Raw genomic sequence first — 18,388 nt, forward strand, 5'->3', positions numbered from 1 at the left:
TTTTTTTTTTTTTTTTTGGGGGGGGGGGGTGGGGTGGGGGGGGGGGGGGGGATTTTTGGGGGGGGTGGGGGTGGGGGGGGGGGGGTAGGAGGAAAAATGCATCTGACAACCTCCTAAAGGAGTTTGGCATTTGTCACAGCCAGGGATGATATTGAGGTTTGTTGAAAAAATCGGAAATCAACATTTTCAGGCGATTTTGACACATGGAAAAAGCAAAATGTGTATAGACTTGAGAAACAAAACAAAAAAAATCTTAAATCAGATTTAAATCTACAGAATATCATGCCAGCACATCAATAGTATACAGGGTGCAAAGTACAACTGACCCTCTGGTCTCCTTCCTCCAAAGATGATGGCATCGATGGGCACCCCAGCCGGGTCCTCCCAGGCCGGGTCCATCACCGGGCACTGCCGGGCAGGGGCGCAGAAGCGCGAGTTGGCGTGGGCCGCGAGCAGCTTCTTACCGTCCGGCGTCTTCATGCCCTTGTTCCAGTTCTCCTTGCCAAGCCACGTGGTAATCTTCACATTCTGTTACATGGAAATGGGAGAGGGGAAACAGAGACAAGTAATGAGAAAAGTGCTCTCATCTTTAGGAAAAAAGTTAATTTTGGCATTTAAACATTACATAAATTGTGGTTTCCTATCGGATCTCATTCAGTGAAGAGTTTTTGTATACTTGGTGCTGTGGTAAAAAGTCTTTCCATTTTCCATTCCAGGTGAAGAGGACCAACTATCTTATACCTTTCTTCTTTTCTTTTTTCAAAACTTGCCTGGAAGAAAAGCATTTCATTACAGTCAGGTATCCAGGGTGGTCCACAACTTGAAATTTTAGCATGTTGCAAGCTCAGAATCTGAGAATATTGCAGAAATTGAATATGCGCGGAGCGCACACGCGGAGCGCACACAATGAGTACGTAGTACGCAATATTTTGCCGCTTATCTCTCTTTGTGCTGCTTACATTCAATGTTCTCTCTCATGTTTTGCACACAAATATCTAAAGTACCTGGTAGTTTGATGTTTCTTATCTTATGCACATGTTTTGCACATTTTTGAATACTTTTACTTTGAGCTTGTTGCAAATTCTTAAGAATGTTGCATGGCATGTTGCTGGTTTTTTAGGATGTTGCACAAGAATTTTAGCATGTTGCAGCGACATGCTAAAACCCCTCGTGGACCACCCTGGGTATCATTTGCGCCTCATATTTGGCATTCTGATATCATCTAAGTTTTTCAAAGACACAGACAAGTCCAACAATGTGTATTGTAAGGACTGATTTGAAATTGCACTGCAGGAGTAGAGAGTACTTTCAACAGAAATGTCATCAATACAACATTTGGCAAAAATCGAATGCAATAAGCGTACTCACATCTGGTGTCTCTTTCTCAAGACCCTCCCAGAAGAATCCGCCATCATCCGTCGATGCCACATTTGTGAAGACAGTGTTGCTCTCGATGGTTGCCATTGCGTTGGGATTCGTCGAGTTTGATGTTCCTGGTGCTACGCCGAAGAACCCGGCCTCGGGATTGATGGCCCGCAGCCTGCCCTCGCTGTCAAACTTCATCCAGGCGATGTCATCACCGACACACTCTGCCTTCCAGCCAGGCAGGGTGGGGTTGAGCATGGCCAGGTTGGTCTTGCCGCACGCACTGGGGAAAGCGGCTGCCACATAACGCTTCTCTCCCTCTGGGTTCGTAAGCCCAAGAATCTACAGTAGGAAAGAGAGAGAGGGATATAAATACATTTGCCCAGGCAAATAGCAAAATGAAGCAAATTTACTATTTCATACACAAACTAGATAAATTGCTACATCCAAAGAATCATCATATCTTGATGTCCACAGAGGATACTTTTCACAGAAACTCAACAGCTGAGAGAGAAGGAAACTGATACAATGATCACCTCCAAACTAGGAAAGTATATTCATTTGTGTAACTACATTCTTTTGCAGCCATAATTCCCTTTCATATTGCAATCGACCCAAGTCTGTTTTTCCACATTATCTCATATTTGAATTCTGCTTGCTTGTTACCTGTAACAACTAAGGCATTAATTTCTAAATCAAGACTTGCCAGCTTTGATATCACGAGGGTTACAGCCTGTATTCACACCCCACCGATGTGGATGCACTTTCATTGTTTCCAATCTTTATGCCAAGAAAGGAAGCAGTACTTTTAAACACCACGTCTACTACTCATGAAAGTACTACTACTACCGATGATAAAGTCATCATCATCATCATCATCATCATCATCATCATCGAATGATAAAGAACAACATTACAATTCCATGTTTATGCCAGAAATAGAAATTGTTTTGTTTGATTCTGTTTTTGCAACATCACAAATCACAAGCTACAGTGAATTTTAACAAATCATCACTGCTTAAAAACACGAAAACATACTTTGTCTTCATGATTCCAACTTCTCAACAATATGTGTTAAAAAATAAGAAAAAATAAAAAATCTTACTCACCAGCATGTGTTCTGCTAGCCAGCCCTCGTCTTTGGCAATCCGCGATGCGATGCGCAGCGCAAAGCACTTCTTTCCCAGCAGGGAGTTGCCTCCGTAACCACTGCCGAACGAGCAGATTTCGCGGCGGTCTGGAATGTGTGAGATGATGGTCTTCTCTGGGTTGCATGGCCAGTTATTGACCAGAGGTTCTGGGGGTGGAGCACAAAGGTCAGACACATGAGTTTCAAGAGAGTTGATATCAAAACTAAGACACTCCTTCACAAACGGGAGAACCCTGCCTTCAATTTGCAAAGATATACTGTAAACACCATATATTTAGCGAGTCTAAATTTTCACAAATCGGGACTTCCCAACGATTTCACAAGTGGTTAAATTCGCAATGGTGGAGCATAGTATACATGCATGTCACATTCACATAAGGATCAGAGTCAATATCTTTGTGCGTTTTTAAATTTGTGAATAGAACCTCACTAACACAATTCACAAAAATAAAGACCTCGCCAAATATTCGCCATACACAGTAATCATAATACGTTGAGTAAGTATTACATAATCACATCACAGCAAATGACCTATCCTGCAACACTTACAAGGCTGCCTTAATACAGAGCTCCAGCTCAGTTTGGAAAACACAAAACAGTTAGATCTGCTACAAAGGGTCTACAATGCAGGCCACACCAGATGAATCAGTATAAGTATGTAATACCTATGATTCAAACTTCTTAACACAAATGGCCATAGTCAATTGCATAGGTTTTTTTTGTTTGTTTGATTTGTTTTGTTTTGTTTTTACATGCCCGATCGAAATTTTATTCCTATGAACAATCCTCAATAATTTTTTTCTGTACAGATGTCGCAACAAGGACGAAAACAGAGAACACAGAAAACAAAACAGTAAATTTTGGACTCATGGTCTCTTTGTACATATCAAAGAACAAAGTTCACATTGCATTTATCATACACAAAAATGATGAAGACACCACATCCATTGCAAAGTTAATTCATTCATATTCAATTGACCGTCCCAATTCATGAAAAAAAAAAATCATTCTGTTTGGTCTTGTGTCAGCAACATGGTCTTGACAGAGTAAGAGAAGGACAGAGGGATAAAGAGACAGAGAGAGAAGAAGGAAGATTAAAGGAGAGATCAGCCATCATCTTAGGGAGGATAAATTGACAGACATAGCAGTCCTGTGTAAGCAATGTGGGATGGGAAATAGCACCCTACAAATATTGAATTCCAATTGGGTTCTGCCTAATGGTCAGGGCAAAAAATCCCGGCACCCTTTACCTTTGAGCGGAAGCGGCTGCCCGACGCTGTGGAGACACTTCACGAATTCTCCGTCCCCGAGGGTGTCCAGGACCTGTTTGCCCATCCTGGTCATGATCCGCATGCTGGCCACCACGTAGAGGGAGTCCGTCACCTGGATGCCGATCTTGGACAGGGGCGAGCCCACTGGCCCCATGCTGAAGGGAATGACGTACATGGTCCTCCCTGCAGCCAGATCACAATGGACAAACACGGGAAGAGAGATTATGTTATATCTGTTTGTACTGTAAGAAGAGATGACCCTACCCACACACACACAAAAAAAAATATTCGTATTTGAAATCAGATGACACATGATTCCAATTATTGTTACATCCATAACATCAAATGTTCTACAATCATTAATACTTACACATTTGCATGACATCATTTCAAACATATTCAAAAACATTGTGCTGTGCACTCTCTTATACTTGAACTCAGTGTCATTTGAATTCAAGTATTGTCTTATTTCAACTTTATGGCATTGTTGCTTATTCATATTGGCTGATTATTTCAAGCACTATGAAATCATAGAAACATGGCTTATGCTCCATTTTGCTTCTAGTGCCATTTGGCATATGAGGTCACATCATTTCAAATTCTGCTACCTTTTTGCGCTTACTGTAATTTGCAGGATAAACATGACTACATTACAACAATACCATGGTATTGAGAGGAGCTCACTTTGGAACCACACTGGTACTGGTACAAATGAACTTTGCCCAAGCAAAGGACTCACAGTTTACAGATTGAAGGCAGTCATAATTAACCACTTGGTTGTTAAATATTCACCATGGGAAACAAACATGAAAAAAAAAAAATCAAGATACATGTACAGGGTAAGTGGTTTTAACTGTCTGTAAACCAAAGAGAGACATGGTTGTGTGTGTATGTTCAATTGGATGACATCCTACTAAAACCATCAGGTCTACATGCATCAACTGCATGATGAAAATAAACACATACTTCATGTGATTTATGCAAGAGCCATGCCATTTGTGTGACCCTCACAAATTTGAGTATGCTGGCAGTGTGCATATGAGGCACATATTGTACACTGAAGTTGCTCATCTAGTGCTCTGCACAGCTGTGTGATTGTTTAAAAGTGGAATTGGATGATTTAAAGTTGTAGGTATGTATCATTCTCAACGTACATTATACAATGTAATTTGTTCTATGTAACAGAACAGACAATAGCTTTTCTCGTTGGGAATACACAGAATATCTCAATCTCCAGATTTGGAACGCTTTTTTTCACGGAGATTACAAATCCCTTTAACTCCATCTCTTAGCCCAACTATAATATTTCTCATTAGCATATCAACTCTTTGGATTAAATGGATCATTCTGTAATTTCCAGCCCATGCCCTTCACCATCTATGCAAGTTTTCTTGTTAGCATTTTTCCATCTAGGCCTCTCCCCCCACTTGACAGCACAATAAATTTTGATTTTCTTACAACCGAGGAAACAGATTTTTAGTTTGAATGGACTGCTACAATTGTATTTTGAACAGTAATATTATCTCTTCTGCAGTCAAATTTGGGGCAAATAGCCAAGTGTTCACAAACCTCATCCAAAAACATGATGTATTAAATGTGCATGTGCATGTGCATGATGTGTATTGTCAAAACTGACCTTGTGACATGAAAAACATTGGAGGTAAGTTTTTATGCCACATGTATACATACATTACAGCGGCAAATGCAAGGTAGTGTAAAATTGTAATCTCACTCATTGGTAATGGTCCTAATATAGCTTGAAATATGAAAATTTTTGGTTGCAGTTGTTTAGAAGATTTTTTGTCACTTCTACCTTGCAATCTTTTGCATAAAGTATACAAATGAATGGGGACACAAAAATTTGATGCAACACGACACTAGATCTAGAATCACGATTTGCAATATAATGTGTGGGCAAACCTAATGGTAAATTGCACATTTTCATTCAAAATCTCTTTCTTTTTTTTATTTCCATGCCCTAAGATCTCTTACAACTGTGTGACTTTGAAATCAAAATTTTACATGGTTTCTACTTCCTATAACATTTACACTACAGAGGACAAAGTACAGTTTACTCTCCAGTATTTATCCTTATCTGCGAACGTGGTGACAGTTTGTTTGGTAAGAATATTTCCACTGTGTGTTCTCACACATCTCTTTGTTTTTCCCCCCAGAGGCTTACCTACATGTATACATCCATATTTCGACTGCATGTGAAGCCCAGATTGGCAACTTTATCACTTTTATCTCTCCTGCTCATTTCTTATTTCTGTGCATAGGACTCTGTTGTTTTTTTCTTTTTAATGTAACTTTACTGTCGACTAGTTGCTCAGAATTTGCCCCATGAGTAGATTAGCTTGATGCCTGGTGAGGTTATCATCTTCCCCCCACTTAGCCTGAAAGCGAGCAAACAAAATTAACTCTGGGTGCATGTATGCTTGTGTGTAAGCGTACTTTATGGACTATTGTCTTTAGTCCCTACCGGGCCAACACTCCTAGACATGTTCACACTCAAAGGGCAGATAAAGATAATTACAGACCTAGATTATGCGGACCTAGATTGTATGACTACTTGAAGTTGCGTGACTATCACGTTGCAGGAGACTGCACGCTTCCATTGCGTGCTGCCACTGCTATAAATGTGTGTCAGTTTCGTCAAGTGCTGTTTTAACAAGCACCTGTACAATGTATATCCTAAGGCCCAAATTCACACCCTGGTTTATGCAAATTTCTTCTGCATAAATACGATTGACAGATTGTGTACACCTACAGACATCCAGTAGCAAATGTGCATTGATATGCGCATATCAAAAGGTACGCCTATTTCATGCTTATTTTAGACCATGGTCTAAATTTTTACCGTGGTCTAAGTTTAAACCACCATCGTAAATTCGGGCCATAGTGCTGCAAAATTGCTTCAAACATTAACTGTCAGCAACCAGCAAATCTGTTGCTCTATCAAAGAATTGCATTTTTTTTTCTCTCTCTGTAAATCTGTGATTGCGATTGAAAACACCAAGTTTGAAGTTCTTTTTTCTTCATCCTGCGGCACCTCCTGATATCACTGCAACACGGCTGCACTATCTGCCCCTGCACAACAATGACACCCTCCAAACACATATGATCTGTGGTATAAATAACATGCATAATCTTTGAGTTCACGAAAAAAATTGTCTTCTACTCATCCGGCATTTTACTCACTCACTCTTTTCACAACTGTTCATTTTCACCACCACATGACATATTGTAACAATTTTCGTGTATTTCAGAATCAAGCATTCTCCCACCCTATTGGAAAGGGAAAATATGGATGGTGGTACATTGTACCCGCAGACAAAACCTGACACTGAATTGAAATCAATTTACTATTCTGCAACATGTGCCACAACTTCATACAGACATGAAAAGTCTGTGCAAAGGAACACACACAGAACATTATGCAGTTGGGTGCCAATTTCATGTAAAATATATAAACTAAAATGACAAAACATGTTAGAATGGTAATGCACTGCATATGGGCATGCCATTACAACTTCTACAGATAGCACACATTGGTGGTGTTGCATTCTTACAGAGTCAATAGTGAATCAATGGATTGTTTCCTGTTTGCTGACTTTTCTTTTTTTTGGCATGCATCACTGGATATGTTTCACTTTTATTTTGTAAAACCTGATATATGCAGGTATGCATTGTGTGCACAGACACAATTAATAATGACACTGTTTTGACACATGTATCAAATTACATGTTTTTTTTTTTTTAAATACTTGAATAGTTTAATGATGTAATTTAACCTGCGACCTTAACAAATAAATTGTATACCTGGGTTGTTTCCAAAAAGTAGAAAAGCTCACAATATGTTCAGGAAGATAGAAGTGCACAACAAACAAGAAAAACACGCCAAACATACACACACACACACACACACACATACACACACACATTGCCCCAAGTCCTTGATGCTTTGACCTACCTGCCATGCAACCAGGGAACCTGACGCCAAGTTCCTGGTCTAGGACGTCTGGAGCAATCCAGTTTCCGAGCTTCCCTGAGACGCCGTCGGCAACGATGGGTATTGTGTCCCTCTTGCTTGGAGTGGCAATGACTGTCTTGCTCTCCACTCGAGCCACATCTCTGGGGTCTGTCCTCGCTAGCCAGCTATATAGAGTGGGGGAAGGGGAAAAAATATTAAAAAATCAAATGTCGCTGTTCTCAACCTTCACTCTTTCTCCTGACCAGCAAAAAAACAAAACAACAACAACCAAACATATCCCATTACTTTGTGGCTTCAACATCAGACCAATTTTTTCTTTAATTTTTTTCTTCAAAAGACTATATACAGCTCAGATAGTAGTGCTATTATGCATGATATCACCAATAATGACCTGAATAAACTCTATGGCAGCTAAAGACATTTGGCTCTCGACATGATGTCTTCTAAACTTTTTGAAACTATATCAATCAAAGTCTTTGAAGGTACTAGTTAAAATGTATAAACACATGATTTACAATTATAACTGTAATACTATTGATATATATACACGAATACACCATACATACATTTCATCCCTGTTTTTGTTTCTTTTTAATTTCCTTACCAGTTCTCATATTTCTTGAGGGGCGTGATCACTCCATCGCTCTGCAGTTTCTTGAGAAAGGTGTCATTCTCCTCCTGTGAGCCGTCGCATATATGGATGTTGTCCGGCCTGCACAGCTCCGCCTTCTCCAAAACGTACTCCCTGACGCTGGGCTGCAGGCTCTCCAGCTGTGGGCCGTAGAGCTTGCTGGCAGCCGCTGCTGCCCGCTGGTGGCAGTACGGTGATGTGTGGAGATTACATTTGCCAAGCGCCTTGATGGCATGATGCGTTGAACTGCAGGTAAAGCACAGAGAATACTCCAGTCTATTAACAATTCATATAAGCCAGTGATAGTCAGTTTTGTTTTTTGTTCTTAATCATTTTCAGTGTAGTATAGATCTCCCACACACTTTGTACTGTACAGTGTCACCTGCACACAAATAAACACTATAATTGTGCAGATAACCCGTGGAAGTGAGCTTTTGTTTTTAGTTACAAATATAAAACTGAGTGCAACAATGGCACAAACCAACTTTCTTTTTCCACCTTACTTGGTGGTTGCTGGTCACTCAATCATTCTTAGTAAGCCTTTCAGACAATGTAACAAGAATGAGAGAAACATTACTACATTTTCTTTTTTTAAAGAAATGCTGGGACCAACAGGAGTAACCATATAGATGCCACTTTTCAATGTAAATTAATGGTATACAGGTATATTTCCATTTATGAGTCATGAATGTATGATTTATTGCAACTTGAGAGCACTTTTTTTTTCAGCAAGAATTATGTAGAAGCAATCTGATGGCCCATTATAAGCCAAGTGTCCTCTGCAATATTGCACTATGCTGGCAGTCTTCAGCATGCGTCAAAGAAATGTCAACAGCTATCAGTCAATCATGAATGCATTTCGTTTAGTAATCTAATAGGCTGGTTTACTGATTGTATTTCAACTTCCAGATGCATGTTCTTCCTCTGAGGGCCTTGTAATATTTTATTCCATCCACCTGCTCACAATCAGTCTCAAAAGCCAGTTTGCACTGCTATGTCTGTAACATGCTCTATCAACTGCTGAACTGTTTTAATAAGGCATTGTGGGCCTATTGGTGCTGATGGGATTATTCTGTGGTTGAATGATTACACACACAAAAAACAACAACAAATAAACAATTTACAAACAATTACCCAGTAAGAACTCCTGAAATTTCATCTTTAACTCTAATGACAAACCTGCACAGACAGTTCTTGACTTTCATTGCCTTAAAAATAAGTGGCTGTGCATGCAATGTAAAGTGTACACTACTGAGCATTCTCAGTGAATATCACATAACCACAATTGCTGATCTTTCTTTTTGACCATTTATGGTGATTTCCTCTGTACTATGTGTGTGTGTATATAATGGGTTTTGGTTTTGTTTGGTTGTTTGCTTGTTTGTTTGTTTGTTTTTTTTTTTGGTCAACGGTTACCTTTACATCTGACATATTCTGAATCAAACTTGATTGTGTGAAACCAAGACATTTCCCCCTCAAACCAACTCCCATGGATGTGTCAGGTATGACTCACTGTGGGGGCGGTACCAGCCATTATACAAATTACTCTCATTTATTCAAAGGCAAGCACACAAGGATTAGATATAATGCATTGCAGTTAGCCATGATCTGCGCAAATTCAAGTGGGTTAGAGACTTAAAAGTTCAACATCATACTTCCATTACATTTTTGGCTTAAGATACATCCCCCTCCGTTTCTCAGCAATTTTGATCTGTTGTTTACCATTTCAGTTTATGCTGCTCTTTGAAAAATTCACACAGATGAATATACATGTAAATCCCTCCATGTTTCTTAAGCAAAAGGCTATTGAGTCCTTATTGTCCAACAAGTGTGGAATAAAACACTCTGGCACAAAAATTCTGCCATACGATAATCTTTCTGATACTAGTAAGTAGACGGACAGAGATAGCATTCAAGCTACATACACAACAGAACATAAACATGTTTTGTTGTACATGAGAGTACTGTACCAATACGTACATGCTGTTAAAAGGCTCTCGTGGGCGGTTGCTGTGCCCTAAGTGCATGTATACCCTTTCAGATTCACATTTCAAGGGGGTAGCAGGAAACATGGTATTACAGTTGACACCTATCAATTAATCTCTGTCTGAACAACCCTTGATACACTGACAAGACTGCAACGCAGAAGGACACATGTGGAAGGCTTAATTACCGTGAACCCGTGGCCGACAAGTCTCAAACTTGTCACATGAACATGAACTGTTCGTCCTGCCCTTATGAACTTTCAGGATCCAGTTGATTTTGATGTAACCATGACAATTTCATCTCTCAATTAGAAAGTGTCAATCACATTGTAAGAGTAACGAATTTTTAAAAAAAAGAGAGAAAAAAAATAGGAGAAGCACTAAAACAAAAACAAAAAATCGTTGAAATGACTACATCAAAAACATATAAAAGAAATACAAAATGATCGAAAAATAAGAAAGATGAAGTATAAGATTACTTAAGTGCAAACTGCATATTATATGAATGGCCATGACTTTTTATCATGGCTACTATTAAAACACTGAATAATCAGTGCTACAATATAATCTATGTCGAAGGGTAATGCACATCAATCAGTTGCAATGAAAACAACTCAATGCAAAAATGCATTATTAATTTGGACAATAATACTTGTTTATTAACTCTCACACCACAAGTGACAAGGCTTAAAGGGATGGTACAGTATTGGTGGAGATGAGAATTGGGCTTAGAACTTTTTGCGAGATACCAAGAAAACACTTATGATATACAAGTAGTACAGAGCATACCATTTTAAGAGGAATTCAAAGTTTATTTGATGAAAATCGGGTTTGGAATGACTGAAACATCCAAAAACAAAGTAAAACGAAGTGATCGTAATAAAGTGTGGGTTCCACACTTTATTAGAATCGCTCTTTTTTGGATATCTCAGCCATTTCAAAAACAATTTTCATCAAATAAATGTTGAATTCCTCATAGAATTACATGCTCTTTCATATTTCATGAGAGATTTCTCATTATCTCACCAAAAAATGTTAGAAACCTGAAATTAGGTCTCAACCAAAACTATACAATCCCTTTAAACTTGATGATGACCCCATTGTTATTTCTACTGTCATGACAAAAACAAAGGGGATGGGGGAGGGGGAGGAGAGAGAGAGAGAAATAGAGTCATATTACATTATGCTAGACCCTGGTGCATACCAAACGTTTGTGCAGGAGGAAAGATGGCGTGAATTGCACGGTATACTGTATACTGTATCATCAAATCTGTACCCTAGCTTCATGTGACCAAGTGCAGATAGTACAGTCATTAACAGATGCAGGGTACATATCTTATTCGATGGTGAAGATATATTGTGCCCTGGTAACATGATTCTTGGGTATTAGGAGAACCCAATATTTGCTATTTAATGTCAACTTGACACCCCCAGGGGTCAGGCAGAGCATAATCCCATGAAATGGAGGTACTGCACAACCATAAATTACATGCATTTCAACCTCCCAATGGTAATGCGAAATATATCTCACTTTTAAATTGCTTTCCCCAACACATTCAGACCTTCTCTCACTCTTTTTCCTTAGCCCAGGTCCACTCTTGTGGATAATCTCTATCAGACACCTTGCTCACAAATATCCCCTAGTCCTATACCATTTGTGTAATGGGGGCTATAAAAAATTATAATCACCGTCCTCAAAAAGCACTTCCATGGATGGCTTTTAGAAGACTTGCCTAGCAGCTTTCATTACAATTATTAAATATAATATCACATTTTTTATCCTCACATGCAATTCTTCTCTTTCAGAGTGTTGCCACATTTGGGCAATAAGTTGAACATGGGGAAAAAATTCACCACTGACAACAAACTCTCTGATACACACATTAGGCAGAGGACAACTTTTTTTCCTTTGCCTTCCACCTACATGTACCACCCCCCCCCCCCCCCCCCCCTTTCAATCATGCCCATAATCCTCATTACAAACAAGTTCAAGCTGGGCAGAGCTTAAGGTATTTAAAAGACAGTTAGAAAGAAACCAACAAAGAAGGCAGCATTGCCCAGTTTGGGTCACCAGATGCATTTTTTCTCATAACAAGTCTCTATGCAGGTTCCGCAGCCAAAATGGGAAGTCGAGACTGAATAGGTGCCGTAGGTTTCAAGTGCATTAGGCGAACAAAAGGCAGCATACAATTGAATTGCCCTTCTTGCAAGCCAGGGTAGTGACCTCAAGTTTATGCAAGTTTAGAAGATCTGCTCATCATGTTAGTGCAAAGGACAAAACTGAGTATACCGGGTACATGTATGTACAAACCAAAGACAACCATTGACTGTGGGATAAGAATATTGCAGGCAGGTTGTAAAGTGTTTATTCTTCATGATCTCTCATTTAGTCCAGTGACACAAAAATATCAAATAAGGCCTGCTTGCAAGTTCAAGCTCCTAAAGCTCAAGTGACTGAAATCAAGGCATTTCATCCCCCGACACACAAAACATGTGCTCTCATCCCGAATCAATTCCACTTTTATAGCATCATAGCACGTCGTGACAATGCAGTAATCAATACATTGTATATCAGCCGAAGGTCACATTCCTGCACTGGCACTGGTAGCAATCAGCATTGACCCTACACCACAGAAGCAATGGAGACAATACACCAATTCATGCAGAGAAGGAAATATCAAATTTGCAAAGTATACACAAGGTATTCTCCTGCGTGTGCACACAATGTGTGTGTGAGCACAAAAAAAAAAAAAAAATGCATGTGGACAAACACACACACACACTAAAAAAAGGGGGGAAACAGCTTAAATTTGCCGATGCTTTATATTATGCTATTCAACCATTGTATCAGACAGCTTGAAAAATGCATACTCCACAAATGCACTTTTTATGCCACCATATAGCCCATGAATATGAACAAAACATACAGATACATTCTGTACTTGTAGATGTGCTTTGTTGACACATAATGGATACATATTGTACTCAATCCATTATCGTCACAGTAATGATATCTTTATGTATTGCTCACCACCGATTCACTATATATCAACTTTCTTGATGACAGCAGCGCACCTAAGACTGTGTAACATCAGTGATTTTTCAATCTTTGCATTATTACAGAAGTTGGACGATGACAGATGTAACTGGTGACTGTTGAGCACAGGTCCACTGTAGCATCACGGGACAAATGAACAATTTCAAGAAAAATAAATGAAATTACAATACAGTGTATGTTTGACAGGGTTCCAGAAGACTAGTTTTCCCGCGATGCCTTTCATACTGCAGCGTCAACTAGAAGTTCGCTGAATGATCAGTTTACCAGGGATGGTTTTCCGCAAGAGGGTTTAAAGATTTCTGAAAAGTCAGCCAGGATGTTACCTTGAGATACAATGTAGCAGGTTAAATATGCTAAGCGTCAAATGGGAAGACCCTACATAGTAAAATGTATTACTTTGAAGCAAGAAGGATAACAACAGATTACAACCGAAGGGGATTCCTACAGTCATCAGGACCAGTTGTAAACCCAGCAGCATGAATAGAGATAGGGATGGGGGTGGGGCATGTACCAGCTGTGCCACACTAGAATCAGCAGTCACCAAATCAGCAACTACATGTAGGCCAACTGGTGATCAGAAATTGGACAGTTGGACTCTTAAACATGACAGAATGCTGATTCCTTTCTGAAGAAGACGCATAATCTCTAGATATTTAATACCGGTATTAACGCTGTGAGAGTTGATGTGAAATTTTTGAAATCTTGAAAATACTTCCTTATGTTCCCCCTCCACTAATTTTTCCATAACACTCTACACTACACTACCTTCCCATTGTTAGCTTACGGAAGGACGCACATACTCACAGTTCCTCATACATTGGCAAATGGTGGGGTATGGGGGGATGTAAGGAAGTCTTGCTGAATCTCACACCACATGTATCTGACAGAAAGGCCACAACACTGTACCAAATTATCTGATCAGAATTTTCTAATCAAATTCCAGACGACAGGAAGGGTCATACAACATCTAATTCAGAGTTTATCCCCTCAAGTCTACTACACTCCCATCCAAGTGTATGCTGCGATTCCTTGTGAAGAGCGAGTTGTTATGACATGAGCAACAAAATAACATGAAAGTCAATGTTGATATCAACTTTTCCTGTCAACCAATTTCAATTTGGTTCAATTTCAAATTTACATGAATGATTGGAAATAAAATACACATTTCCTGTGTTTTTGATGGAGTTTGGGTTTTTAGAAGTTGAGATATACATGTATCTAGAATCTACATCAATATGAAGGTGCATAACATTACGTCATCAGCGTCATTCATCCTGAGCAGTAACTTAAAAAAAAAAAAAATGGGCATATATAGATCTATATTAACTAAGGTACCTGCACCTCACCAGGGGCCTAAAATCAGCCACCCTGCGTAAAATTGCTACAACTCACAAGCATTGAACAAGAGTGCACGCACTGGACTGTGTTCAGTACACTTGAACTTTGCAAGGTACGATTCGGTACGAATACGACACAGCCAAGCAAACTTAGGTGAAAACCTGCCAGTTTTTCTTGAAAATCTTTTATAAAGTTAAAAAGGAAAAAACTATAGTATGTGTCACAGTCCGCCATACACTTTGGCTATGGTATAATGGGGGCGCATGGCGGTGAGGTGCAGGCCCCTTCCTTAGCTTAGTGCACAACTACCCTGGTATTCCGCATCATTCGCGCTTGACAATAGCCACAATTTACAAATTTCCTGTAGGAACCTAGGCCTATTGATCACTGAACTTGTGGTTAATACTATGGAATCTTCAGCATTTTTCCAGTACGAGTATGTGAGTAGGTTCATAGAAATAATTAGAATTTATCTAACGTAGTGTGAATCATGTCTGAGGCTGTAATAATCTTCAAGAGTTCAAGTCTGAAGGACGCAGAACTACCACTGGTGCCAGAAGAAGAAAAAGAAATACAAATGGCAAAACATTATTAAACTATGCCCCGCTATGGCCGTATCTGTTGTATGACTATGGGGTTATGGCATGGGCCATTGGCCCATGGCCATGGACCGCGCCGTCACGACTGTAGCAAAAAGATCAGCCTCTCTTACTGGACTCCTAGATTCGACTTTAAAAGAGCAGTCTAACTAACAGTTAAACAGAGAAGAATTCTAGACCCGTGTAATGGCATATCATGATAAGCCATGAGAAAAAACGTTAATCCTTACCTTGTCCTTGATGTAGTCTCTACGGTCTAGTCTCTAACATTAGTAACAATTACTACAAAACAATGTACTAAGTAATAACGTTAGTAAAATAGGCCTAACGTTACTGGTAGGCTACGTTGTTGTAGTACAAAATTAACTCAGAATAAATCAGATGCCCGACCCAGTTTAGCAAATTTAGGCAAAGGTAAGGGCCTACTGCTTATCATGGACACTACTGGTGATAGAGAGAGATGTGTAAAAACGCAATGAAAAGAGTGTCGGAATAGATTCTACTCAGAAAGTATCATCAGCAATAAATATGGAAACTCAGATAGTTCAGGGTGACGTTTCTGCCGCGCGCACCAAGAACAGGGTCAAGTTCAACTTAATTACTGGACAATGCGATGGACGATAGAATCAGACCATGGCGTGAATGACGACGGAAAGTCATTGCACACCGGTACGGTCGACACAATTCACAAGCCGCTGCAATTGCAAGTACAGTTGTATCAGACGAATCTGTTATGCAGGTTCTGGCATAGGTAGCCACGGGATTGAAGCGGAGCTGTGCTGTGATGCGGTGGGTCGTAAATCGCACAATCTCGATAACTGGAACACTGTCTACAAGAAGACGTATATCAAAGCAAATATCATATTGATTTCCGTAGTCGCATATCTTACCGCAACAACTGACGACATATCGATGTCATTGTGAAAGCAGTTCACGACACAATCAAGAATTTCAGCTCAGTTGTTTAGTAGTTTACACGGGTAGACAACGCCATAAACACAAGTCGGTGGCCTCGTTGGTTATCCTCTTGCGTTGTGAGTGCAGTATATAATGCCTGTAGTAGAGCGGAGCGGCGCGCGGCGGGTTCAATTTTTTGCGTATAAATGGAGGGAAAACTGAACAATGCGATCGGTACTGTAGTTGCGCGCCCGTTGTATCAACTACTCGTATTGTGGTATTTGCATTGACCTGCTGTGGACGAGTCATACGTGTCCTGTGCGTACGTCAGTAAATGGGGGAGGATCGGAGCTAGGGGTTGGTGAATATGACGTCACTGGCATCAGCTGAGCTGAACCACCAGTGAAGTGCAGCAGCCACGTCTTGTCAAATTTCCGCTGCACGTTTATTCGAAATTTATATATTTTCCCTTTATTCTAACCAGATAGTCACGACTGTAGTACATCAATGTAAAAGAGTAACATTCTTGATAGGTATGACGTGTAGCTGACACGGATTTACAGAACAGAGTATTACATTGAGCATTTTTTGACGCGTCAATGCGATGGAAATTTCTCTGGATGAATAGGAAGGTGTGACCGCTTTCGCGGTTTCTCATTGGCTGCTATAACGGGGGCAGGGTCTCTGATTAGCATATGCCGGTATCAACACTGTCGCTCTCGTCACGTGTTGGGTATGGTGCGCAGCATACATCTATTGTATCGACATACTGACAGCGCGGCGGAAGGCTCGACGTATGTTGATGCTACCACGCATCTTCCTTGGGCGAGGGTGGTCCTGAAGTTGACCCATTTATCTTTTTAACAATTAGTCCAAGATAGTCTGATCAAGATCAAGAACCTACACGTTTCACGTTTTATTCCAACAAACATCAAAATTACTTGTACTGTGTATGCTAGTTGAAGAAGTTAATTGAGTATGAAGTCATTTTTGCACTGCCACATTCATTCATGAAAGAATCCATATAATGAACCGCCAGTCGATGGATCTATATGCCCATTGATGATAAAGTGTTGTTTTAACTCAAGGAGTTACAATAGCAATGAGATCTCTATTTGGTTTTGCTGACTTTATTACATGTACTATCATATTTCGTTTTTTTTAATAGAAATAATAAACTGTAGAACTGAAAGAAAAGGAAAACATTCAACAGTCACCGCAGAGAAAATAAAAGTGTATGATTGCAAATGACACGAGTCAAGTTGGATAGGGACTTCATGTAAAAAAAAAATAAAAAAAACTGGACTGACAGAATGAAATAAGAAATCCATAAATGAAAATATTAATAATAAATAACTGGTAGCTTATGGTGGGAAGCGATCTTAATTCCCCAAGATGTGAAACCTTAAGGTTGCGTTTTGACGGCAATTGCCTGCTCAGTTCTATCATATGACGTGATCGAGGCCTAAATCGAGAATACCTTACGAGTCAAGTCAGTGTTTCAGTGTACAATGTGAATGTGAACTGCTGCATGATAAATGCAAAATGTAAACTTGAAGTGGAGGACAATATTCTTTATCGTTGTTCATCCAGCGTGATGATACATCAGTGAGTATACACTAATTTGGTTTGATTTGAATTGATTTTTTGTCTATATGGCATGACTTTGCAATTCCTTATTTCCAGCAATATCATTAAACATAATAAATACATATTGTACTACACACAATGGCAATTTATATTTCCGTACAATTTGAACAATTTTCATTACACGTAAATCTGTGACATATATTTCTATACATAAATTTCCATGAATAGAAAAAAAAGCACACCAGGCTAATCATCGTTATGACGATGAATTAAAAGAAATGATAATGAATATTGTACCTGTTGTCTAATTGTTGGACAAATATAATGCAAAGAAGACTGGAGGAAGAAATGATGCTTACCCGTCTATCACGTCTGCAGGATCGACAGCATCGGGGATCGCCACAACAGGTCCTTTAGTCGCTTCCATCGTAAATACTATGACTCTTGGATTTCACTGTTCACTGTTTGTTTCTCCTCAACTGAAATATTTACCCGTAGAACGATACTTAA

General features: G+C 39.6%; 1 protein-coding gene across 1 annotated transcript; it reads right to left on the minus strand.

Moving 5' to 3' along the window:
• Positions 1-326: 326 nt before the first annotated feature.
• LOC139713678 (phosphoenolpyruvate carboxykinase [GTP], mitochondrial-like) lies at positions 327-16,409 on the minus strand (the record flags this gene model as incomplete). Its single annotated transcript, XM_071625377.1, has 7 exons — positions 16,282-16,409; positions 8,385-8,657; positions 7,760-7,944; positions 3,766-3,969; positions 2,475-2,662; positions 1,369-1,707; positions 327-528 (listed from the first exon to the last, which is right to left on the minus strand). Coding segments are annotated over exons 1-7 (1,420 nt in total), but the record flags the coding sequence as incomplete, so codon positions are not given.
• Positions 16,410-18,388: the final 1,979 nt, after the last annotated feature.

This window comes from Diadema antillarum, unplaced genomic scaffold, assembly GCF_040938485.1.
Source record: "Diadema antillarum isolate AM-2024a unplaced genomic scaffold, OU_Dant_1.0 seq00002031_RagTag, whole genome shotgun sequence".
NCBI lineage: Eukaryota > Metazoa > Echinodermata > Echinoidea > Diadematoida > Diadematidae > Diadema > Diadema antillarum.